Genomic DNA, 25992 nt, shown 5'->3' with positions numbered 1-25992 from the left:
AAATCAGTACTGAGGAATAAGACTTACTTAGTCCTGATGTTCTTGAGTGTTTGTGACACGCTGGTGTGGGCATTCTTGATGCGATGTCCCTCGTCACAGATCACAAGGTCTGGACCGGGCTTAGCAAGGGCCTTGTACACTCCTGATAGATTAAAATACAACATGAAAGAAACGTCAGAAAAAAAAAAACACCACACTTTTTTCATGCCATGTTATAAGGTCTGACATATGATGCTGGATTCTAGTTTACTACATTTTTTCACATCACTGTCTGTACTGTAAATACTGAAATATTCTCAGTGTTAACAATCACTGAACATATGCCCTACCTTACATTGTATTCCTACGGTCATGTCAGCTCTACTTTTATATCCTACAAGTTATCATTAACTTGATTAAGACTGGGAACAAAACTGGACCAGGGCCCACAAACCTGAACACACAGCAAAACAGACCAAAAACAATACCTCCATTCTCAAAGAGGTAACAATTACCCACCATGTAGTATTGCAAGGTTTGTGTCCTCTTCCTCCAGGTCAATGACCTCCATGTCCTTGGGCTGCTTGCCTCTCCTCTTCTTGTTGTTTGTCAGCATGATCTTCTTGGAGATGAGCAGTCTGTACATCTCATACCCCATCAGGAGAACACCACCTGTCTTAAACCACTTATCTGGAATAGGAAAAAGAAAAGATGTTTATTCCTGTACTAAGTTTGCATTTGGCTATTAGTATTACTTTTTGCTGCTTTGAAAAGATGTTTCCCACCAAAGCATCACCAAAACTTGAACATTTTGAGCATAGTGTGTTTTTGTTTTGGGCAGTGTATGACTTTGAGCTCATTTAGTTACATGGGAAAATCTATCCTGTAAATCAACTGGCAAATTTTGAAAATCAGACAACATTTTACATAATACAGGGTTCGAAATTCATTTTTGGGATTAGGTGCACTAGTGCACCCAGCTTAAAAAATTGGGTGCACCGAAAAATTTGTGGGTGCACCACTTAAATTTAAGTAATAACCTAATACAATGTCATAAGACTTAGTTACAAGCAATCAAATTCTTATACAAGTACCATGACAGACATATTTGTATTATCTTTCTAACACTTAGATGCCAAGAATATGATGTTTACTAGTATACTTTGATATCTTTACATACATAAATGTAAGAAAATATTTGGGTGCAGAAAATGATTGGGTGCACAGCTCCAATTTTGGGTGCACCTGGGTGCACATGCACCCAGTATTTCGAGCCCTGTAATAGAAGCTAGCAGTCAGACAGTCCTTACCGATAAGCTTGGCCCTTGCCAGGTTGGTTCTGTAGTTATCATTGAGAAGATACACCCCAAACTCCCTATGCTGGATCTCCCCCTCCTGTGCTATCCCCTGCTGGATAGCAGTGTCCACTGCCTCCTTAGTGGGCAGCCACATGTTGAACTCTGCTGACCAGTTCTGTAAGGTGTTGATGGGGACGATACACAGCACCGTCTTGGCTTCTGTATGTCTCAGGAACACGTCAATAAAGGAGATCAACTGTGGATGGGAAAAACGTACAACTGTTAAAACACAAACTTTAATTTCATTTTAATGATGATGACTTCAATTGTATAGATCAATCCCAGAGACCTACATAAGCCCATAAAAATGTAGAGATGTAGAAAATTGTTTACAACGAGGATATTTCTAATATGACTATCTAAAAGTATACATCATGATAGTTTTAGTCCTCTCACATTTCACGCAGCAAGATTTAACACACTCTCAAAAGCTGATAACACATATACCTACAATGGGACATCAGTGCACTGACCTGTAGAGTTTTCCCCAGGCCCATGCTATGAGCCAAGATGCAGCCAAACCCACCCGAGGATTTGTATCTCTCCAAGGACTCCACCAGATTGTCGTACAAGAAACGGATTCCTCCAATCTGAAAGGCAAAAAATCCTGTCATGGGGACTGTATATATTACATAATACAGAACACATAGAACTGACAGAATTAAGTAAATATCTTTAAATGTAGTGTTTGACTCTGAGGCTTTCTCTGCTCATCACTTATGTGGAAAAATATAGGAGTTGAACACAACCCACTACCAGAGCAGAGGAGTAGTCTCTACTGTACTGTGTGGCCCAAGGGCTATGGATACAGAGATGGGCACAACTGCTATACACTGAAAGGCGTTCATGTACGTTCAGCAACTTATTTGTACTGGACAAAAAGTCCATAATATTATCAATAATTAATAAGAATGCATGTTGATTAAATCACCTGATGAGGCTTGACAGACCTCCCCAGCTGAGGTGACAGGAAGATGTCAGACTCTGTTGACGGATGATTGACATTGATCAGAACCTTCCCCAGGGCGTCGGGCTGGTTAGTTGCATCATCCGTGTGAGACCCACTGTTCCCTGTATCATCCTCCTCCTCCTCTTCCTCCTGGTCTTCATCATCACCACTCACAATCATCACATCATCATCAGAACTCGCCAACTCGACCACATCTAAAACATGAAAAAAACATGTTTAAGTTGAAACTTATATCTTATGTCATTATCCTAAAAAAATCCAAGTCAAACATGTACAGTTTCCTAGTTGTAGGGATTTCAACAAAACTTTCACAGAATTACAGCATGTGTTACTCAATGTCTCTGGGTCAGGGGTTGATTTGGCTGCCTCCCTGAGGGGTATGGCCAGTAGAGGGGCTACTCGAAGTGCGATGCTTTCATAGAACCAACATTTGACATAGATTTAGGCCAATGTTTTCCATAAAATGGCAAGCTGGTGTCTGGTAGGCCAGCAATGTTAGTATACACATGAAGTACTGATTTAAGGGACAGAAGGCCACGTACCTTCACGAGGTGACTTGGTTGTTTTTGCATGTTTGCTCTTCGTTTCTGCACTCTCCTCCTCTCCACTACTACTGTCTATACAGATGACATCATCACTGTCATCAGCCTTCTGCGGCATCATGGGAGGTGGAGGTGGGGTGACCTTTGGCACAGTTATATCTTCTGTGGGTGTTTCCTCAGCCTTGGGTTCCAGTTTCAGCTCGGTAGGCTGGTCTGTAGATGTTGCAGGTTGCTCTGTTGTGGGTACAGGTACAGGTTCTGGTATTGCAGGCTCTGTGTACATAGAGGGTGCCAACTCTGCCTCTGCTTCCACAAGACTGCCTGGTTAAGACAAAGTATGTTGTGTATGAGGAACAACATACTTTTACACAATTATGATAGCATTGTGATAAAATTTCAGGGTCTACTAGGGCATGATGTTAGGCTGCAGGGAAAAGGTTATAGATCAGTCAGTGGTGACCATCATTATACTCATAAGCTATTGTCCATTCCAATGAAGTTACAACTGACTTTGAAACATGTCACTAATAACATGACGCACAAAGCTGACAAAAAGCATCCCATTGAGAATACATTGAGGTATCCATCATTCAGTCAAAACTGACCAAGTGACCACCTCTACATGAGGACCACCTCTACATGAGGACCACCTGGCCAATGTGACCACTTTTTGGTGTTCCGTTGACTACCTGTCCACATCAACCATGTTTTATTGGTCCCCAAAGTTGTCTTCTTGGACAGTTTTGACTGCACAACACATATCATCCACCATGCCTGTACCCAAAGATTAAAGGAAAGGTGGTTCCTTACTGAAGTCTAGCTGGCCCGTGCCAAAGTCCAGGTCTGCTAGGTCCATGTCTTGAGCCATGAAGCCAGGTGTGGGCAGGTTCTGGGAGCGCTGCATCTCAAGACGTCTCTTCCTCTCCATCTCCTCCTGCTGGGCTGCCAGGGTCTCCGCTTCCAGGGTGTCCTCACCCTTAAGTTTTCTGGAAGATATACGTTTATGAAGGTTAGACATCCAGGTAAGCAATATTCAAATACAACTCATTCTCTACAACTGGATAAAAAACGGATATTTACTTCCGGACATTTCGAGTGATCTTCTGGAAGATTTAGTAAGCATTTTTAAGTTTTATGTTTACCAAGGCAATGTTTTACTATGGAAGGTTCACACCATGGGGAACAAGTTACAACATTCGTTGTACAGTAGTGGCTGAATCTATGGCAGTGTGAACATGATAACTCAAGAAAGCTCTGATAGACTGTCTTGATTTGTGAGTAAGTCTTGATAAGACCTAAAAATGATATGATTCTGGGCCCCACAGCAGCTTGTTTTGGTTCTGCAGAGAAACTTCCAGTTTCTTGAGCATGGAATAAATCATTAATGACATAGATTTGGACCCCCTGGATGCCTGTTCTGTTTTATATAAAATTCAAGGATGTCATGCTATTTGCTGTCAACTATTAAATATTACAATCAAGTGTGTTTGTGAAGGTTAGACATCCAGGAATCGTTACAATTGAAGACGAATAAATCTTTACTTCTGGATACTTTATTTTTATACAGACGTTTCGGAAGGCGTCCGCCTTCCTTCCTCAGTGAAAAGAAAATGAAGACAAACAATTTCTTGAAACAAGGAATAATTCTTATGTTCTAAATAAACAAAAAAGGTAACGGCTAAGGTGTTCTAAAATAAACAACACAGGTAACTATAGAGGTGTTCTAACAATGTTCTAAACAAACAAAAAGGTAACTGACAAGGTTCTAGAATAATTCAAGCAAAGTAAAATGAACTAACAAGGAATACGATATTAAAACATGATAAGTGTATAAATAAAAGTGCTTCAAAGTTTAATATGAATCCATAACTCATGCAAAAATTGTAAATTTACCTTATGTTTCTCCGAAGATGTCCCGGTTTAGATTTCTTCTTCTTTTTCTCTCCTCCTTCTTTCTTCTTGCGTTTCTTCTTCTCTCCAGGTTGTTGTGGAGTCTTTTTCTTTCTTTTCTTCCCTTTCCCTTCTGCCGTCTGGCTGCCATCGTTGAAGGTTGTAGATGTGGCTTCTCCTTCAGCTGTCAAACCAATTTCAAGAACAGATGAAAGATCAAGCGACTTAGACATTTTTAATTTTGTAGGGTCAGACAAGTCCATTGCCTGGAGCAAATGAAAGTGTCGATCAGGCAAGTACATGTCCTATGTATACCCTGCAAATTTTCCTTGGTCTATGTGGACAGATTTTTTCTTGGTATAGGTAGATGTGGGTAGAAACTATAGATTGTATTGGCAGATGTAGATATATACTTTCCTAGTATTGGTCCACAAGGCTGACTTTGCTCCCTGCAGCTCACCAAAATGACCAGCCCTTAGAAGCTTGTCAGACACCAGTAAAGCTAGCCGGCCCTTGCCTTCTAAATATTAGTTTATAACATGCAAGTGCCCCGAGTGTCCCTACACGGTACCATAACCAGATTTTTTTACTGAAAAATAAAAGGAACTCCTTGCTGAAGGTACAAATGAATAGGATATGTCATTTGACTTTCGGGTCGGCGAAAAGTTAATTTGGGCCAGTAAATTTTAACTACATTGTATTTGCCCTGGGCAAATGAATTTTTCAAAACTTGCTGTCCAATGCTGTTATGGTCTCAAAGAAAATACAAAATCAATACCCCTTGCGTAAAATCCTTTAACTATAATATGCTGAAATAGTTTTGAGTAATGTACAACTCTTTCTATGTTATGTAACTATCCCTTCAAAGTGTGCTTCTATATGTAACCCTTATGTAAGATGCCAATGACACCTAACCCAGGTACCTATTGTCTTAAAACAAGTGACTTTTGAAAAGCAGCCAGAGGGTAACTACATGTAAAAATACATGCGTGCAGACTGATATATCAGATCTATTCACTAAGTATAAAAACATGCATTCAAACTCAGAACGGTGAAAAAAAAAACAATACAAGTGCACTATACTATCAGAAATATTTCTTGGTTCAGATTCTTTGTAAATTGTATAAACCTTTTGAAACCTGTCCTGGGACTAGGATTTAACCAAATGCCCAAAGGGATACACAACACATATACAAAATATACATCCACAATCAAAATGTTAGGAAATTTTTACCTTCATTTGGCTTGTTGTCACCAACTTCATGTGACTGTTTCGAATCTGCACAGGCCTCTGCTCCTCCCATATCTGAAATATAACGTTACAAGAATACAGTTACATTAAGAGATATTCAACAATATCCTATACCATTTAGTCGGTACCAAAACATTCTGTTATATTATAATCAACCGTTACTATATTAGAAGAAGATGCTGACCATGATCAAAGCCCATCGTCGCTTCAACTTTTCAAGACGGACAGAGGCCAATGTACTAGTAGTACATTGTATTGTATTGTATTGTGTAATACTCACTCATGAATATATTGTGTAACACAGGTACTAGTATACAAGTATTCAGTTACGATAAGTTATAGTTTACTTGCGAAACATGGCTACGAATTATTCTACTACTGGATTCGGTCTACAAATGCTTGGCATATGTAAACACTAAAATATGTATGACTGTAACACAGTAGTTTTGCATAACAGCAGCTAATAATCCTAAGGGAAAACTTGACATGATGTTATACAACACAATCCAAACTCATATACACCTGCCATACTGTAATGCAAGCAAAAGTCCAAACAATAAAAGTCAACCCTGTACAAATGACCACTCAGTATAGGCCACCTGGCCAATGTGACCATGAATTGGTGGTCCCTTAGAATTTGTTAATTTTTCCCATTGACACAAACATTGAAGAATAAGAAGCCCGACCATGCATTAGTCCCCTGAGTGGTCGTCTCTAACAGATTTGACTAATATAGTATACACCTGTGAAAAAGCATACCCACCTTAGAGCTTAATGGCAATTTTGCCCAAAACACCTGTCCAAATGTTATGTTTGCACTGCACTGACACTGATAGACAAATGAGTTGCTTGCTTAAGTTGCTTCTTATTGGCCAGCATATGCCACCCTTATGCAACATCTTACACGCACTGAACAGGACTATACCAATGAGTCACCTTGTATAGGGGACAAAGGGTAAACAAATTATACAAGAATCTTTTGATAAAGCAGAACGACTTTTTTTTTCAAACTAATCAATTTATCAATCACGGTATGAAAAAATAAATAGCAAAAAATTTATCTTCTGACTATAAATTTCTGTGATTGTCTGAAATAGAACCTTCTGATACTGTGTTATGTAACTGTCCTTTCCAAGTGTGCTTCTATATCCTACCCTTATGTAACGTGCCAATGACACCTAACCCACGTACCTAGTGTTTAAATACAAGCTTAAGTGATCGTTAAAAACTGCCACAGGCTATATGTATCTAAAAATACCTGCATTAGGACAAAATTATACAACAACAAGGTAACTAAAAATAACTGCCTTCAGACTGAATCAAAACAGCAAAAAATCAATACACCATGCACTAAATTGTCGTAAATATTCATGCTCAGATTTCAGAGTCCATACAGAGACACATTTTAAATGGTTGTTGAGCCTAAATGTGATTATACCTCAATATACATTCATCTTAGCATGTTAGCAGTAATTAGTAGTACAGGCAGCCCTATGTAAAACTGGGGGTAATGTACTCCTGAAGGCATAAGCCCCAGTTACATACATCACACCATGTAAATGGTTGTACAGAATAATACATAAAGCATAAGGGACACCTGCCACAACTTGAATGTAAATTATTCAAGAGCGAATAATTGAGGGCAGTACAGTATGAATTTGAGAGAGAAACATCAATTGGCCTTTTGGGTAAGAAAAATTGTTAACACTTTTGGATTCTGTTAAAAAACATATAGAATACACTACAATAAGCACAGAATAAGAAACAATTATCACCACTACATGTACATATAAGTTATGTAATACACGATATATCTGTAAATGCATTGATCTTCGCAAGGACTTACTTTCAAAGTCATTTGTATAATGCACAGTATGTATATCAAATCATTATGTTAGTTCTGGATTGGGATTCCCTTCTTTAAACTGTACAACTACCACAACACCGGTCCCTGCCAAGTTCAGGCGGGAGGTCTCATAACATTTCATTCTGGCTCTGACCAGTTGGAGGAACCGGCTATAACTGTGCAGTACCACTCCTTGGCACTTTATTCCAACCAAAGGTAGTATTCAACCAGAACCAGAATTTGAAGCAAAACCAGATGCAGTACAGTGTGTGTGAATGTAGTAACTAGTATAATAGGTCTTAACCTCTTAGTCTTACTAGATCAGATTCAGAACTATACTAAGTTTTATATGTACAAACCTATGGAGTCTTGGTTAGATCTTCCCCCTGGTGTTGATGACCTTGACTGTTGAGATGCCCTACTGCTGGACCTGGACCCCCCTCCCCACTGCTCCTCTTCAAAGTCAAGTTCATCTCCTGCATCTGACAGCTGGTCCAACTCACTGTCACCTGAAAAGTCTTCTTCTTCCATCGTAACCCTTACAACAGTCAAGCTGTGGAAAATGAACAACAATCATTACATATCACATTCAGAGTTTCTTTGATTTAGATAATGTCAAAATGATGTCTTCCAACTTTTCTTGTTTACAATTGAAACATAAATTTCTTAAATTACTAGTAAGGCTCTCTCTGTCTAGGACTAAAAAACAACAACACAAGAGTCCACTTCATATGAACATGGAAACATAGATCTAAGCATTTGGCTGATCATTACAGATATGATCATCTAATCCAATTAAAATTAGTATAAATATAATTATATGAGAATCAATATCATCATGCCAAAAATAGACGTGAAAATCCTACAACTGGATATCTTGATTGTTATTCAAGGAAATGACATTTACTTGATCATTAATCATGACAGTTTGCAGCCTAAATCCCAAAGTTTTACAAATGGTACTTTAAACTCACAAAAAGTTGAAGACTACAAACAGCACAATTTAGAAAAGAAACCGTTACGAAACTCCTGACGACCCAATTGCCAGGTCACGATGACCAGTCAAAAATTAACATGGGAAAATTGTATCACCTGTGCGGCATCGGGGACAAAAAGTCAACTTCCAGAATCAAGTAAACTTGAAAGGGTGGTAAAGACTAAAAGAGGAAGAAAGTCCTGTGTGTGTCGGTACTGAGTAGCAAAACTACCGAAGTCACGGGTTCCTCTCTCAGCACTCGGTGTCTAGTGCGGAAGGGGCCTTCCGCACTAGAAGTCTAGTGCCGACGTTACGTCCGCACTAGGTGTCCAGTGGTGAGTCGACTTCAGCACTGAAACCCCCCGATTCACCACTAGAAACCGAGTGCTGAGACTACCTTCCGCACTAGAAAACGAGTGACGACAAATATTCCGCACTAGAAAACGAGTGACGACAAATATTCCGCACTAGAAAACGAGTGACGACAAATATTCCGCACAGGAAAACCAGTGACGACAAATATTCCGCACTTGAAACCGCGAGTGCTGACAGCCTGCCTCCGTTACGTTATTTACAGTTCCGGGCAGTTAAAGGTACACATATACAAAATTAATGTAATACATAAAAGAAGTGTAACAAAACGTTCACCTTGAGCCTGAGAAAGCTGCGTATGGGAGGAAATATCCGTGTCGGGTTTTCAAAGAACAGTACATATCAATTATCTTTCTTATTTAGACATTTTTTTTTTCGTGACCAAAGTAGAACTGTCTAAACTGTCTGTAGCCGCCACGCATCAACAAATGATGCATGCGAACGATTGATTGAAAGTAGTCTGCAACTCAAACACGACAAAGGGAGCTGTAATTTATTGGCATTTTATCTTCGTGAAATTTAGAAAAAGGGAACGAAGCTGACACACTGTTGACATGAGGTCATCATTTACATAACACTATATACATGTAGGATGTAGCGTATGATACACACATGCTGTTTCGAGTTCCAACAGAGACAAGACTAGGGCAAAATTGATTTAAAATACTGAGTACTAGTATGTTTTTGAGTAACAATTTGGACGCGAGCACTGGTAACCCAGTGCTGACGGTCTTAAAATGATAGTAGCACTCGGCTTCTAGTGCCGAAGTGGTCTTAGCACTCGGCCTCTAGTGCCGAAAAGTCACCGAGCACTAGAAATCCCAGTGCGGAACCCGTGACTTAGGTAGATCGGCACTCGGTTATCCAGTGCTCAAAGACCTCCGCACTGGGTAACCAGTGCTGAACGATCTTTGAACCACCCTTCCGCACTAGAAACCGAGTGCTGAGCGGAGATCAGCACTAGAAACCGAGTGCTGGGCGGAGTTCGGCACTAGAAACCGAGTGCTGGGCGGAGTTCGGCACTGGAAAACGAGTGCCGAGACAAGGTGTAGCTCTGGAATTCCAGTGCTGACGGGTCTTCAGCACTCGAAAAAACCCTTCCGCACTGGAATTCCTGTGCGGAAGTTTCTTCCGTACTGGGCCCCGAGTGCCGACGCCAGTTTCTCCACGAATTCCGCACTGGGCGCCCAGTGCGGAACCCGTGACTTCGGTATACTTGCTACTGAGTATGGTTCTTGAAAGATCCAGCCAGGCGCCCTAACAACGTACTTTTGGTGTTAGTTCCTCTTCTTTATAAGGAACGTGATAGCACACACGGGTACAGGTATGACACATCCCGGTGTGACCGCCAGGAGGTCACCTTACTGCGATATTATGTAAACCACGGACCCAAACAAAACACCCACACGGCCGTACGGACAAAAGATCTGTTCGGTGACGACCATCCAACAACCCCCGCGCTAGCCACTTGTTTACGGCCCCTGCCAACGAATAAACCCGTTAGCTTACCTTTATCACAGTTAGGCCGATTTCGTCTACCTCGATAACATCATAAGTTCAGGGCGGTAACAAGTTCAGAATTTGTGTAGGAGTAACAAAATTATTTCGGTCCGTAACAGGAAATTGGCCTCAATGGCTAATGTATTCCGCCATGACGCATGGTGGTTGATCCTAAATGAGGGAGAGAGAAAAAAATTCTTTCTTTCAAAAGATGCCATTCTCAAAAACTATGCTTTACAAACAATTTTTCAAGTCTATAATATTATGAGTAATAATTTGAATACTTGATGAACATTTTCATGTCTAGTAACAGTAAATACAGAAATTCACAGCAATAATTTACCCCTGTAAAACTGTAATGGGATATTCTCCTATTGAGTTCTCGATGAAGTCTCGCGAGATTATACCTTAATTGCGCATGCGTGTTTGTTGCCATTTCAAAATTCCAGAGAGCGGCCAAAATGCGGGCGATACCGACCTGGGTGGACAAGGTTCATGATCGAGATAAAGTCGAACAATGGTGATTATTTCGATTTTCATACATTGGAGCCCATAACAGTAAACAAAGGAACAGTTATTTGTTGGTTTTAGTGCAATATGTCTGTTTAAAACAGCTCGTCGAAGTGAGAAAGAGTTACTAAACTCTGTCCCGACTTGGCCGAACTAGACCAGAACGTCGCTTGCCATTTCCATGGCAACATAGAGATTGCCATAGTAAGTTCATATATGTGTTGAACTTACTTGCTACATGTCTATTTCGATCGCTGTATCCCATGACCAACTCCAAAGGCCTTTCTACAGTCTGATTTTAGTACAGTGGCATTGAAAACTTTATAATTTGCACAAAACACAGAATTTCAATTTGCTAAATTTTAGCACTGCAGTAACAATTTTATGAATTGCAATCGGCACATGTTTTTAACAGAACAAATAATTTCCCAGAACGTAATGTGCATACGTGGGACTCCGACCGATCAGACTGTCCCGTGAATCGTTTGTATTTATCAGTTGCAAAGTCAAATGTATTAATAAACCATCGACCAGCATTTAACCTCCGAGTTACAATGTGTTATATCAGACATGTACTAACGTTAAGTTACAGGAGTTGTTTTGTAGTTACAATAGTGTACATCATAATATCTGTTGGATGTTTGGTCAATGCTGCAAAAGAATTTGGTCCAAATTATAACATCTGTTCTGATCAATGATGTCATTGTTCTGATACAGCATTTGGAACCATAGATACCTGATCCTTTAAAAGCAAATATTGCTGAATACGCAAACACGTCTTATACAATTTACTTTCTTTCAAAATGCAGTTTTTCACCCATTATGTACTTCCACATACATACAGTATCTGGGACCTGGCCTTCAGACCTGATGGGTCCCAACTCATCGCTGCTGCAGGGAACAGAGTTCTGGTGAGGAAACACTGCCTTGCATAATTCTGTATTCTTTTGTTATAACTTATATCATTTGTAATATTTATAGGCTCAGTCATTTAAATTCAATGCATTATCATAAATGTTTAAATGCATGATACATTGTCTCATAATGCAACTTATTAGTTGTAATGTTAGGCATATTTTAGTTTTACATTTGCAAAATGTTAGTACAATCAATGAACACTAAGTTGTACTTCTCCTCAGGTGTATGATACGAATGATGGGACCCTGATCCAGCCTCTTAAGGGACACAAAGACACAGTTTACTGTGTTGCCTATGCCAAGGATGGTGAGTGTTCATTGTGAACACTGGTAACCAGCCTGTTTGTGACTTGGACAGGTTCTGTACAGGGTAGATGACTCTGCTGCCGGGGTAATCGTTCACACCTCCTCACCTCACCTCACCTAACCTCAAATCCTGCCAAGTGCAAACGATTACTAGTACCCCAGTGGCCATGAAAGCGAATCATCTACTAGAGAACCTGGCCAAGCCATAATTTGCATAAACATACTGGGTACCAGGTTACTTTATTCTGAAATATTGCAGTGACTTTTCCCATCTGCTTTTGTGTAATGATTAATATAACACCCCTCCAAGAAATATTCCAACTTAAGGTTAATGACAGAAAAAGCCAATTTCAAATGTGAAAACAATGCATATTCAATTAGATGGAATAATTAAATAATTGTACCTTTTATTTCCCCAGGGAAGAGGTTTGCATCAGGTTCAGCTGACAAGAGTGTCATCATCTGGACATCCAAGTTGGAAGGCATCCTTAAATACACGTAGGTTATCTGATGATTTTAGGAACACTTAAATCATTTCATGACATTTCCTTCAAACCTCTAAAAGCCTGACTAAAACCGCGCCCCTAGCGGCCGGCCCTACTATTGCCGCTGCCTTAGGGGGAGGGGGTCATGTGTTAACACAGGCTATCAAACCTCTATGGAGTGAAATTTCAACACTACATCATTACATATTGTGATGATACTTGCTTTCAGTTTCAAGGTATTGAAAATATGCCATGCCATGGTCTGTTTTTTTTTATCCAGGCATAATGACCCTATCCAGTGTGTGTCATACAACCCAGTTACCCATCAACTGGCAAGCTGCACCAGTAGTGACTTTGGTCAGTAAGAATTTGCAATTTGCATTGTGCTTTGCTTAACTCTCAAATTTGCAGGAAACAGAAGTAAATTCTTTCTATTCCTGGTGGTATGATAAAGTAAAACATTCAAAATCTGCATGATTAATGAATTACCATATTCCTTTCCCAGGCATGTGGTCCCCAGAGCAGAAGTCAGTTAACAAACACAAGGTTGGCATCAAGATCACATGCTGCAGGTATGTATTACTGATTAGCATATGGTCACTACTGTTAATAAAAAGACTAATAGCATGATGCAAAAGTAATTTTATCCTTTGCTGCACTGTGTTGAGTATGCCAGGGCATTTCATTACAGTACAAAAGTGTATGGTGACTGATGTTATACCTGCACCTGCATGGTCAGTACTAAATCAATTTGCCTGTCATTTTTAGCTGGACTAACGATGGCCAGTACCTAGCTCTTGGACTGTACAATGGATGCATCAGCATCAGAAACAAGGTGCCTGCTTGTTTGCTTGTTTTGAATTGAAAATTAAATGTGCCTTTATTGTTAGTATGAAACCCAATCGAATATAGTTTAACATAACAGGGTTCTCCCCAGAATTTTTTAGTATAGTGGAGGGGCTGGCAAAAATAACCCACACCAACGCGCTGCGCTTTCATGAAAATGGGTTCATTTTGCAATGACAGAGGGTGTCAACTACTACAAGTATAATATACTGTTGTGATTCCTTTGTTGTGAAGTGGCAAAACAACTATTGTTTTGATCATTGCTCATTCACAAGTTTTTGCAGACAATGCTGACTGGAAAAGTGATGCCACTTGGTACAAAAATCTGTGAATTGTCATTACTTTTAGCAAAACTAACAAAGAAAATAGGGAAGAAACACACTAAATTTGAAAAATAGTATAGTGGAGCTGGCTGAGAGTATAGTGGAGGACCTCCCTTATTCCACTCTCTGGGGAGAACCCTGCATAAGCTGAGGAGACTAAACGATTGTGTTTTGTTGTGTGTGACTTTTCAAAGTCTCTCAAGCTTGATTGCCCTTCAAGACGTAACATCTTTCCCCTTCTGACAGAATGGTGAAGAGAAGGTGAAGATAGAACGACCAGGAGGTGCAATCTCACCTATATGGTCACTGGAATGGAACCCTTCAAAGTAAGTTGTGGACTAAAGATTCAGTTCCCAATTTGGTTTCTTCATATCTCTTCGTGATGTGATTTTCATACCAACCACCTACTTTTGATATAGGTCATTTTGTTCTTACAAAGTACCCTTTGTTCTTACAAAGTACCTTCTTTGAAGTAAGAAGTTAAATATAAAAATCTTAAAGGAATATCTGTGACAGAGCAGCTTGATTCTCTGTGACAAAGCAGCTTAAACTACTAGTAACTGACCCTTGAGATCTTGTTCTAACATGTACATACTCTGTTCGAACGCTTGCTGTAACTACATGCACTGTTGTCTCCTGCTATTCAGGGATGAACCATTTGACATACTGACAGTTGCAGACTGGAGCCAGAAACTGTCCTTTTACCAGCTGAGTGGAAAACAGGTAAGGCTCATACTGTTAACTAAAAGGTGACTATTTGACTAAAGACCATTCAGAAAAAGTTCTTACTGTTACAAGGCAGAGATGTTAACATTGTGTTGTTCACACAGTCATGCCCAGAGAAAAACCTTCCTGTTGGGCATTATTTTCAGGTTGGGAAGGACCGTAACCTTGGTTACGACCCGTGCTGCGTGAGTTACTTCTCGCGAGGAGAGTACCTGGTGTGTGGAGGTGCAGACAAACAGGTGTCCCTGTACACGAAGGAGGGGGTGAAGCTGGGAGTAGTGGGGGAACAGCAGTCGTGGGTGTGGACTTGTCGTGTGCGCCCAGACCAGAACTTTGTGGTGAGTTCTGCTAGCTTGATTTGTCAGTCAAATCCTTCTCCATTGTATAGTATTACATAAGCAACAAATATGTACATTCATCACCACCCTTGGTAAATGGAACATCCAAGTCTTTTGTCCATCACTGTATATGACTAGGCCATTCTTTTGATGGGAGAGTACAAAATCATGTGAAGACAAACTGATGGTTCAAGTTAAATGTGTAGATGGGTAAAGTCCACTTCTTAGTTTACAGCAAGTTGCAGGTTGCCATTTCTTTTCTTAGTGGCCTGATAAAAGTTGGACTAAAAGTTTTAAACCAAAAGCAAAATATCTTACAGGCTATTGGCTGTCAGGATGGTACCATTGCGTACTACCAGCTGATCTTCAGCACGGTACACGGCCTGTACAAGGACCGCTACGCTTACAGAGAGAACATGACTGATGTCATTGTACAGCATCTGCTTACGGAACAGAAAGGTACTCTCAGTTAACACATTATGTTCAATGATGTAGGAATGCATTGATTTATATTGCAGACCATCACATGTACAGTATGTATACAAGCATGTGGCTATACCCCATGCAGTGAAACTTGCCAAGGTTTGATGGGTATAACTTACAGAATTGAAAAGTGTGTATTAAATGTGTTGGTATGATATGTGTCTAGGTGATATGCTTTGTGTATGTTGTGCACTTAAGTTCATTAAAGGTCATAATTGAACATCTCTGATATACATGACTTGCAACATAAATATATGAACACAACAGACTGCACAGATCTCACTTCCAACCCCCTTTCCTTTGTGATTTTAGTAAAAATCAAATGCAGAGACTTAGTGAAGAAGATAGCCATCTACAAACACAGACTTGCAGTGAGTATCAAACTTTATTTTGTATACCATGATACCGGTATGTTGATTCAGTGGTTTCCTTTAAATACTGCTTGTCTCTTAGCTGTGCTTGTAAGTTGTAGTAACATGCTCTACTTCTGTTTCTTGTTTGCCAGGTCCAACTGCCAGAGAAGATCATTATTTACGAGCTGTACTCAGACGACTCCTCAGACATGCACTACAGAGTCAAGGAGAAGATCGGCAAGAAGTTTGAGTGTAACCTGCTGGTGGTCACATCCAACAACATCATCCTGTGTCAGGTCTGTTGGTTTCACCAGGAGAAACCTATGTAGCTAGATTTGAAATGATAAGAATTTTGTAGCTAGATTTGAAATGATAAGAATTTTGACATTTGGCATTCAGATAAATCTACACCGTACCAGCAGTAATACAAATGTAATAGGACACTTGTATGGGTTTGCCCCAGGGCTGTAGACAGAACCTGCCTTTTGAAGGAATATTGTGTCATGCCTATAGGTAGTTTATCAATGGTGTGATTCAGATACACAAATTCAGTAGCTAAAAACTAGTTGTGGGGGGTCCTTATGAATTTTGATAAATGGATATTCCTGAACAAATAAAGCTATTTGATAAAATGAATAGGATCTACAAAGGGGATTTAGGAAAAGTTTCATTTGAAAATGTGTTTTTCTGTTGCTTGTAGGAGCGGCGTCTGCAGTGCCTGTCATTCCAGGGTATAAAGGAGAAAGAGTGGGTGATGGAGTCTCTCATCAGGTACATCAAGGTGATCGGGGGGCCTCCTGCCAGGGAGGGGCTACTGGTGGGGCTCAAGAACGGGCAGGTGAGCTACATGGGTACTCGATTTTCTCTGTGTGTGACAGTTGTATGTATAAGGTAGATATGTAACCTTAGAAGGAAGATTTATTCTAAGAATGTTTGTGATTCTTTAAATTTATGTATATTGTAAGTTCCAGGTAGGCTATTTTTGGTATATTCCTTCTTATGAGTGTGGTGCCCAATTTAGATACATAAGTTTAAACAAACTTTGGCATTTCTGTTTTGAATCAATCACATTTAATTCTGTCAAATTGTCATTCAAAATACATCCAGTAGACATTTAGTCAAATGAAGCAAAAGCAGTGTTCTGTAGATAGATGGCACTTTGAATCTTTAAAGGAGAAACAAAATCAGTACTTATGTATCCTGGATTTGACTCGATAAGATACAAAGACGTATTTAGTCATTGCCAGCCTTTCTATATAGTTCTCCCTCTCCATTAATGATTTACCAGACCATCATTTGTTTGTCAGCATAAACGGTCTTAAACAACAGAAATGAAAGACATACATGTATGCTGTTCATCTCTGCCATCTACAGGTGATGAAGATCTTTGTGGACAACCCGTTCCCCATCCTGCTGCTGAAACAGAACACCTCCATCCGCTGTCTGGACATGAGCTCCTCACGGAACAAGCTGGCCGTGGTGGACGAGAACAACACCTGTCTGGTGTACGACGTCAACACCAAGGAACTCTTATTCCAGGTGATTATTCATGCACCTGTTATTGCTCAGGCAGTGTTGTATTGTCCATGTATACTTGCTAAATTACTTATCTGACAGTTTTTGTTGACATTAGTTTCTGACTTTTTCCTTTTTAAAGTTTTGCTGTGTTTTTAAGTTGAAATCTTTTAATCTTCACGATGCTAGGATATTTCAGTACCATAAATGTAAACGAATTTGCAGTGGCACATTCAGGTTTCTGTTAATTTCTATGTATATGCTGCACGTGATACTCCGTTTTGGGTTACTTTTCATGCATGGCAAAGGAAACCTTGCTATTGAAGCCTGAACTTGTCTCGGTATTAATTTCATAGCATTGATTTAAAATTAAAAGTACCAAACTATAGGAATACAGGAATCTGTAGCAATACATCTGCTCTTTTCTAATGATGATGTTGCACAATTCTCCTCCCCTTTCTAGGAGCCCAATGCCAACAGTGTGGCTTGGAACACACAAGAGGAGGAGATGCTGTGTTTCTCTGGAGGAGGGGTCCTGAACATCAAGGCAGGGAACTTCCCTGTGCACCAGCAGAAGATGCAGGGCTTCGTGGTGGGGTACTGCGGATCCAAGATCTTCTGCCTCCATGTCTACAGCATGACTGCCATCGATGTGCCACAGGTCAGGTCTTCTTCTCTCAGTACCCTCAAACCACCCCTACTGGGGTATCACTTAGGGGGCAAGGGTCACATGGACATGCTGTCACACACTTCATTACTGTCCTTGGTGCTGAACACTACGCACTGATATACATGCCTGTCCTTGGTGCTGAACACTACACACTGATATGCATGCCTGTCCTTGGTGCTGAACACTATGCACTGATATACATGCCTGACCTTGGTGCTGAACACTACACACTGATATACATGCCTGTCCTTGGTGCTGAACACTACGCACTGATATACATGCCTGTCCTTGGTGCTGAACACTACACACTGATATACATGCCTGTCCTTGGTGCTGAACGCTACGCACTGATACACATGCCTGTCCTTGGTGCTGAACACTACGCACTGATATACATGCCTGTCCTTGGTGCTGAACACTACGCACTGATACACATGCCTGTCCTTGGTGCTGAACACTACGCACTGATATACATGCCTGCCCTTGGTGCTGAACACTACACACAGATATATATGTCTTTCCTTGGTGCTGAATACTAGTTACACACATATGCACGTGCCTGCACTTAGTGCTGAACACAATTTCCACACAGTGTGACAGGTATACATACCTGTCCTTGGTGCTGAACACTATCTACACACAGATGCACATACCTGTCTTTGTTACTCTTTGTGCAAAACACTATTTGCATACATGCATGTTCTTGTTCTAACACAATGCTTGATTTTCTGTTCAAATAGATTTTGGATTCGTTCATCATCAATTTTGTACATTGAATTTGAGGTATGGTGTAATAGAAAATGATACTAATGTTAGATTACCATTAATTCCTTTACAGTCAGCTCCTATGTACCAATACCTGGAAAAGAAATTGTACAAGTAAGTACTCCATCTTTTGTGTTACAAATTGATGAAATTGTACAAGTAAGTACTCCATCTTTTGTGTTACAAATTGATGGTTGAAATCTTGCTTGATTTAACTAATATAATTAATCCCAGGTCAAGTCAAAAATATTTCAAAATCTTTCAAGCATAGTTTGCAGGATATGATATGTAAAAAAACTGTTTGAAAGTCATTATGCTTAGTTAAACAATAACACATGCATGTTGTTTGTTCCAATAGGGATGCCTACAGAATAGGCTGTTTAGGGGTGACTGACCTGGACTGGCAGCACCTGGCTCATGAGGCCCTGGAAGGGCTGGATTTCGAGACTGCCAAAAAGGTGCATAAATATGTCATGGGTACCGTTTATAGACTTAAGGATTGGGGATGGTGAGGATACTAGCAGTGTCTTTGTTATACCATTCATTTTTAGTTTTTCAAGACATATCGCCTATCCTTGGCCCATAGTACCATCAATTTGACAAATATTCCTGATTGGGATTGCTTATAAGTTACATTGTTATGCACAGGCTTCTAAAAGGTTGTCGATGCACGTGTAGCTAGCGTGGTGGAAGTAACACTACTAAATTTGTACTAAGTATACTAAGTTTAGTTTTATAGCTTTGAAACTTGAAAAATCTTCCATTACATCTTTTTTGTACACAGGCATTCATCCGCATACGTGACCTAAGATACTTGGAACTGATATACAGCATTGAGGTATGTCTTTTTTCTTTGATGCTTGAAACATAGTTGTAATACTGTACTTTTCTTTGTGTGGAATGTATGAATTTTAACACAAAGATGTCCGTTTTCTAATAGTCTTGCTCCTTTTTCCAGGACCGTATCAAACGAGGAGAGGGTGACGACCAACAGTTCCTTGCGGACGTGTACGCCTACCAGGGCAAGTTCCACGAGGCAGCCAAACTCTACAAACGCTCAGGCAATGAGAGCAAAGCCATGAACATGTACACAGACCTGCGAATGTTCGAGTATGCTAAGGTGAGATACATGTAATTTCTGTGCAAAGGTTTTTATGGTCCTTTTTTTATGGTTTATCTTACTCATAAAACAAAAAAATATTCATGGGCACACACATTTGCATTGTTGTACAGAATAATATCCTTTAAAAAAATGTTTTCAGTATCAATACATGTTTTGTAGCTGTACAATGAACAAATGAAATTTTTGTACAACATACTATAGATATACTGTTAGACTCTATTTGTTTGATCATTACTGTACAATTATCATGAATATGTGTTGTTCAACATGTCATTTGTATTGACATGATATGTAAGTCTAGCGAAAGAATCAGACTTGATAATCTATGAAATGAAAATTGAGGCGTTTATATAAGAAAACCAATATTAGCCAGTTTACAATATTTTTGTTTTGTGAACTTTTAGCTTTGCAAAATATTTTACATTCATACACAACCTTTTCCCTCTTTTTCCCCTTCTCCCAGGACTATGTTGGAAGTGGAGACCCGAAGGACCAGCGGCACCTGATCACCAAGCAGGCCGAGTGGGCCAAGAACATCAACGAGCCCAAGGCTGCTGCTGAGATGTACCTGTCTGCTGGGGAGAACACCAAGGCTATAGAGATCATCGGGGACCATGGATGGCTGGAGATGTGAGTACATGGAATTTTGGGAGCTAACTTTTGTAGTTTTAGAATGATACAACTAACTAGACCTGACGTATTTTAGAATTACATAAAAAATTGCTTCAACTTCTTTCATGAAATTTTTTTCAAGCAACATTCACCTTTCTGAGCCTCTTAACCACCGTCTTTTCCAATAGGATATATTGTATGAGAAAATGTATTGAACATTTCATTGTCTGTTTTATTGTAAGTTATGATATTGTGACATACTTCTGAATCATTGGTTTGAAATTGTTAAGTAACATTTTAAGAAATGTACACAAAGATGTGATAATAATCATGGTGAATTACCCTTGCTTTCAATACCTACAGTGCCCTACTTTTGAGTATAGACAGTTGAAAACTTGTAACATTTTCCATGACCAGGTTGATAGACGTTGCCAGAAGGTTGGATAAGGCTGAGAGAGAGCCGCTCGCTAGGTGTGCTCACTTCTTCAAACAGCTGGAACACTGGGCATATGCAGCCGAGACCTACGCCAAGATGGGCGACACCAAGGCACTGGTCACCCTTCATGTGGACACACGCCACTGGGATGAGGTCAGGACTGAAAATCTCTTGGTTATCAAATTACCGTAGATTCATTTATTTTTGCTGGAAAATGGTCCTCATTTATTTTTGATGTGTGATTGAAACATTCTGTAGTACAGAAGGATTATATTGAAAATACTTGTTTGTGGGGTCATAAATTTGCTCTGTAGAGGTCATATACAGGAAGGATTGAGCCATTACAATGTATCTTGCAACTTCCGGAAAAAAGACTTCTGGAGGATTTGTTAGTGTAGGTCTTCCCTAAGGAGTAAGAGTGTTAGAAATCATGCTTTGTCTCCATTGTAAATGAAATGCAATATTCAAAAGTTAGTGTTTTATAAGAGAATTTCATGATGCCATAATAATGAAAGCCAGGACCTTTGACTGCCAAGATTTCTTGGTAAACATATATTTTGATTGAAAGGACAATGTATGATGTTCAACTGTGTTATCCCATAGGCCTTTGCCCTTGTTGAGCGACACCCAGAGTTCAAAGACGACGTGTATGTGGCGTATGCACAGTGGCTGGCCGAGAACGACAGATTTGAAGAGGCACAGAAAGGTTGGTTTTAACTGAGAAATCAAAGCCATTTCCAGTAGTTGATATTATGTAGCTTTCTTGAAACAAAGAAGGTTTCATTTTTGTTGATTTGTTTTTGTTTTTCTTTCTATTCAGCCTTCCACAGGGCGGGGCGACAGCAAGACGCAGTAAAGGTACTGGAGCAGCTTACCCACAATGCCGTGCGGGAGAACAGGTTCAACGATGCTGGTTACTACTACTGGATGCTGTCCATGCAGTGTCTGGAGATCGCTGGAGGTACCATACTTTCTTCCTGACCAGGAACTTTGTACAATAATCATGGATACAATGTCCTCTATGCTATGGACTCCTGCCATATGCTCATTATAACTAAGATTGATCATTTCGTTTCTCTAGCCTGATTAAATCTTGCTTATAGCAGCCCGCCCAATGTCCACCGGTCGGGAGGGGGCAGTTACAGCCCTGGACAGTGGAGTTAGCGTTACACAGACTATTCGTTTCTCCACCCATTTCAAAAACGGTATGTTCCACTGAGACAACTTAAAACCATACTTTGAAGAGGGGATGAGCAGGAAAGTTTTAGTGATGGGTAGCTTCCCAGATACATGAATGTCTGGTTGTATGTAAGTTACATATAATGTTGTTTTCCACAGACCCAGCTCACAGTGAAGAGAAGGACGACATGCTGGAAAAGTTCCGCAGGTTCCAAAAGCTAGCCGAGATGTACTATGCCTATCACTCCATCCAGAGATACACAGTCAGTAGCTTATTTGTTTGATTGTTTGTTTGTTTGCATCTCTATTAGCTGCATCTTTATTTGTCAGTTTGCCAGCTTCTACTTCTTCAAAAAAGTATTGACTTAATGAGGCTTATACAGTATTTGAACAAATGATGTCTGCTATTATTTTTTTTGATGTAACTAATGTGTGTCCCATCGTTTTCCAGGATGAGCCATTCACCTCCCACCTGCCTGAAGCTCTCTTCAACATCTGTCGATTTCTACTTCATGCCATGCAAGAGGACAAGGAGATTCCACCAGGCATTTCTAAAGTGTATCCTTCCATTGAAGAACAAATTCCTCCTCCCTGAGGTGTTACCAAATAAGAAAATAAGGCTGTATCGGATGATTTCCACTCTCTCCTGTCCAGCTCATGTTTTATTCAAACAAAATCATTACGAACGCTTAGTAACAATGCTTATTGTCAATACGGTGGCAACACCGATGTTCTTATATTTGCTATTACTTAATATGACAGTTCAGCAATGCTTATTGTATTAGACATAAAAGAATCTGTCAACTTGAGCAAGTCTTATGAGTTATGTCACAATTTGATTGACAAAATCAAATCAAACCTGAAACTTTCCTTGTACATGTCCTGAACAAATGAAGACAAAGCAGAGCTTAGGCTACCCTATAAAACATTCCAAAGAATTGTCTCCCATTCCTTGACTACCACTCAGTGCCACCCTGCATGCCCTGGCCAAGCAGAGCCGTACCCTGGGTGGGTACAAGCTGGCTCGATATGCGTTTGAGAAGCTGCAGTCTCTGAAGGTGCCTACACGGTTCCAGGAGTCCATCGACCTGGGCAGCATCACCATCAGGTCCAAACCTTTCCACGACAGCGAGGTCAGGACAACTTTTAATCAACTGTCCAGTTTGGGTCTTACAATACACATTATTCAATGTTTTTTCCTTGTTGTTTATTAGTTTTAAGACATGTACAAAAAATTTGAAAAAAATGCAGAGAAGGAAAAAAACTATACCATTAGGACAAAGTTCTAAATGAAAACTTAGTCCTTATTTAAATCTTCCAATCATCATATGTTTGCCCTCTGTCAACAGAGCTAGGATAAGCCTTCCACAGTGTATTTGTTTATTCATTGGGCATCTTTGTTATCTTCTACTAGAATAAAATTCTTATCTTTGACCCTGTACTTAACATGTTTTCTTCATGTTAGCATTTATTCTCATGGTAAGATTTTCTGTGGATGCTTGCCTTCTGTAGGATCTACTGCCGATGTGCTACCGTTGTTCCACCACAAACCCACTGCTGAACAACCAGGGAAACCACTGTATCAACTGTAGACAGCCGTTCGTCCACTCCTTCTCATCTTTTGGTAAGACTTTGCAGTGTTGTTTCTTTTACATATATTCAGTCTACGACAGTTTACAACTGCAAAAACACTCACTGACAATAATACCTACTGTTTTACAGAGGTACATGTAATAATCCATGTTGTGAATGTCCCTACAGAGGTGCTCCCTCTGGTAGAGTTTGTGCTGGAGGATGGGATCAGTAATAACCCCTGTTGTCCCTACAGAGGTGCTTCCTCTGGTAGAGTTTGTGCTGGAGGATGGGATCAGTGATGAGGAGGCCCTACAGCTGCTGGACCAGGAACCATCCTCCAAGAAGGTCAAGGACAAGTGGAAGGAGAACAAGATGGGGGGAGGTAAAGTCTCCAAGTTCATTGCACCCTGCTTTGTCTTAAAGTTTTGTAAGATGCAGTGTTCTTTATTGCTGTACACAATGTTGTTCTGCAGATAGTTCTTTTAGAGGAATTATTTTTTGAGTTCATTTTTTAATGATTATTTTTTTCCTTTGTTCCATTTGAAGACATCCAGAGCATGCGATTTGATGATGACACTGATGACCTGGAGAACGATGACCCCTTCACCAGCAGACTCATGAGTTTTGAGGTATGTAGCTGGTGGCATATTCCAAAATATATATACAAGCATACAGTGATAATAATACAAACGATACAAAAGTTTTGATACTGTAATGCTGTAGTGTTTGATAAACATGACAGACAAAGAAATCCTTCTTTTTGAAGTTTTTCTCATTTTCTCATGCTTAGATGTTTGAACTGAAACAAAAACCTAAGAATTATATTTCTTGATCTATTCATAAATATAGCAAGGAGGCTCGGACTTCACCCCGGTAGTGGTGAACAGGTCAGTGCTACAGGCCATCAACAGGACAGAGGTGTTCATCAAGCGCTGGTCCAAACCTCTCAAGTTCCAGTACTACCGCTCACTGCTGCCTGACGTGTCCATCGTCATGTGTGACTCCTGCTGGCAGGTAAAGTCAGGTTACTCAGTCTCAAGCATTTCACACACTCACTCACTCACCTCTTGGCTTGTAGCCTGTTTTCCTCGTCTTGCAAAGGTTAGACGTGCTTGCACAGAAATGTTTGGCTCGATGGTAGACTGCTAGTTGCCTAGAGCTGTCCTTTGGTTGGCACTATGTACATGTATCTGTTTCTCATGTGTAACTACCTTTCATGGTCACACACTCAGCTTTACACACATGCATGTTTTGAGCAAGTTTTCTTTATAGTTTCTTGTGATTTTGTGATTTTATAGAGTGCCCTTTTGTCTTGACAGTTGTTCCACCTGGATGACTATGAGCTGCTGGTACTACAGAAGGGATACTGTCCGTTCTGCCGGAAGGCTACCGATGAGTAATTGACAGGTGTCAATCAATCATCAGGTGTCAATCATCATCATTATCATCATTATCACTCTCTTGACTTGTTTCTTGGTTCACATGGAACTGTATAATGTTGTTGGTAATGTATGTGTTTTAGTAACCAAAGCTACTGTATAGACATTACCAATAAGGGTTTCTATCATTGGTTAATTTGATGTTGTTAACACGGAATCCGATGGGTTTTTTTTCAATATAGTTGCTTCTCATTCCTCATTGAACCAAGTAATTTTGACAGAAAATGATAGAGAATGCTGTACAGAATGGTGTAAACCCTAATCTGCAAATTAATGTTTTCTGTATAAAGTTCAGAGAAATGTAAGTACATGATTGTAATAGTCCTTGCACAAAGTAAGTGTTGGTTGATCGTGTTTTGAGGAACACTGCATGTTCAGAACTGCCAATATCTTTATCTGTATTAATTAACTGCTATCATTCCTCTTTGGCATGTGCATGCTATATTATCTTTGTTATTCATGCAAAAGGGTGAAACATCGTGTACTATGAGAAAATCCCATCTTATCTGAGATAGGCTTTTTCAAATAAAATAGCATATTGGCACAAAACTGCAATGAATAAAGAATAGATAATTGCACAAATGGAAAATATGGTGATATTTAACGACCTATCACAGCTGTGTAAGGTTTATATTTTGTGTACTAGCTAGCAGATTGGTTTGTTTCTGTAAGTATATGTCATGTAAATAAAAGAAAGTACAATCCA

The 25992-nt window shown here is 39.9% G+C and overlaps 2 protein-coding genes across 6 annotated transcripts in view; one reads left to right on the top strand and one right to left on the bottom strand.

Moving 5' to 3' along the window:
• LOC118415755 (helicase ARIP4-like) overlaps positions 1–11048 on the bottom strand; it is a 20982-nt gene extending 9934 nt beyond the window's left edge. For 2 of the 4 annotated variants that reach the window (XM_035820547.1, XM_035820548.1), the window contains exons 1-11: positions 8930–8994; positions 8197–8390; positions 5974–6045; positions 4743–4923; positions 3660–3835; positions 2850–3170; positions 2269–2501; positions 1811–1927; positions 1290–1533; positions 499–669; positions 28–142 (exon numbers count right to left, since the gene is read on the bottom strand). In XM_035820547.1, the coding sequence (XP_035676440.1) occupies positions 28–142; positions 499–669; positions 1290–1533; positions 1811–1927; positions 2269–2501; positions 2850–3170; positions 3660–3835; positions 4743–4923; positions 5974–6045; positions 8197–8390; positions 8930–8940 (1835 nt within the window). In that variant the 5' untranslated portion in view covers positions 8941–8994. Of the gene's footprint in view, positions 1–27; positions 143–498; positions 670–1289; positions 1534–1810; positions 1928–2268; positions 2502–2849; positions 3171–3659; positions 3836–4742; positions 4924–5973; positions 6046–8196; positions 8391–8929; positions 8995–10454; positions 10641–10694; positions 10857–11028 lie in introns of those variants that run through there. The other 2 variants (XM_035820549.1, XM_035820551.1) reach the window with 2 other exon arrangements.
• Positions 11045–25992, top strand: LOC118415756 (intraflagellar transport protein 122 homolog). 2 transcript variants are annotated; one of them, XM_035820552.1, is made up of 32 exons: positions 11045–11205; positions 12040–12106; positions 12335–12419; positions 12838–12916; positions 13184–13260; positions 13409–13475; positions 13672–13738; positions 14319–14398; positions 14720–14795; positions 14945–15136; positions 15457–15595; positions 15932–15990; positions 16125–16268; positions 16673–16810; positions 17347–17511; positions 17951–18148; positions 18996–19036; positions 19281–19380; positions 19707–19760; positions 19881–20042; positions 20509–20675; positions 21075–21246; positions 21697–21799; positions 21914–22054; positions 22432–22535; positions 22724–22830; positions 23240–23405; positions 23785–23896; positions 24101–24229; positions 24394–24476; positions 24697–24861; positions 25167–25992. In XM_035820552.1, exons 1-32 carry the CDS (start codon positions 11147–11149, stop codon positions 25245–25247), a joined length of 3579 nt encoding a protein of 1192 aa, XP_035676445.1. In that variant the 5' UTR covers positions 11045–11146; the 3' UTR covers positions 25248–25992. The 2 variants fall into 2 exon arrangements, 1 of the variants encoding a protein (XP_035676445.1); XR_004831138.1 differs by lacking the exons at positions 24697–24861; positions 25167–25992 and having other exon boundaries at positions 24034–24229.

The sequence above is a fragment of the Branchiostoma floridae genome, chromosome 5 (assembly GCF_000003815.2).
Source record: "Branchiostoma floridae strain S238N-H82 chromosome 5, Bfl_VNyyK, whole genome shotgun sequence".
Lineage (NCBI taxonomy): Eukaryota > Metazoa > Chordata > Leptocardii > Amphioxiformes > Branchiostomatidae > Branchiostoma > Branchiostoma floridae.
The sequence above is the reverse complement of the archived record's forward strand: the minus strand, read 5'-3'. Positions and strand labels throughout refer to the sequence as shown.

Coding starts and splice junctions, on each gene's coding strand:
- LOC118415756 (XM_035820552.1), top strand. CDS start 11,147: ATGCGGGCGATACCGACCTGGGTGGACAAGGTTCATGATCGAGATAAA. Junction 11,206..12,039: donor CGAGATAAAGTCGAACAATG/GTGATTATTTCG, acceptor ACATACATACAG/TATCTGGGACCTGGCCTTCA. Junction 12,917..13,183: donor GAAGGCATCCTTAAATACAC/GTAGGTTATCTG, acceptor TTTTTTATCCAG/GCATAATGACCCTATCCAGT.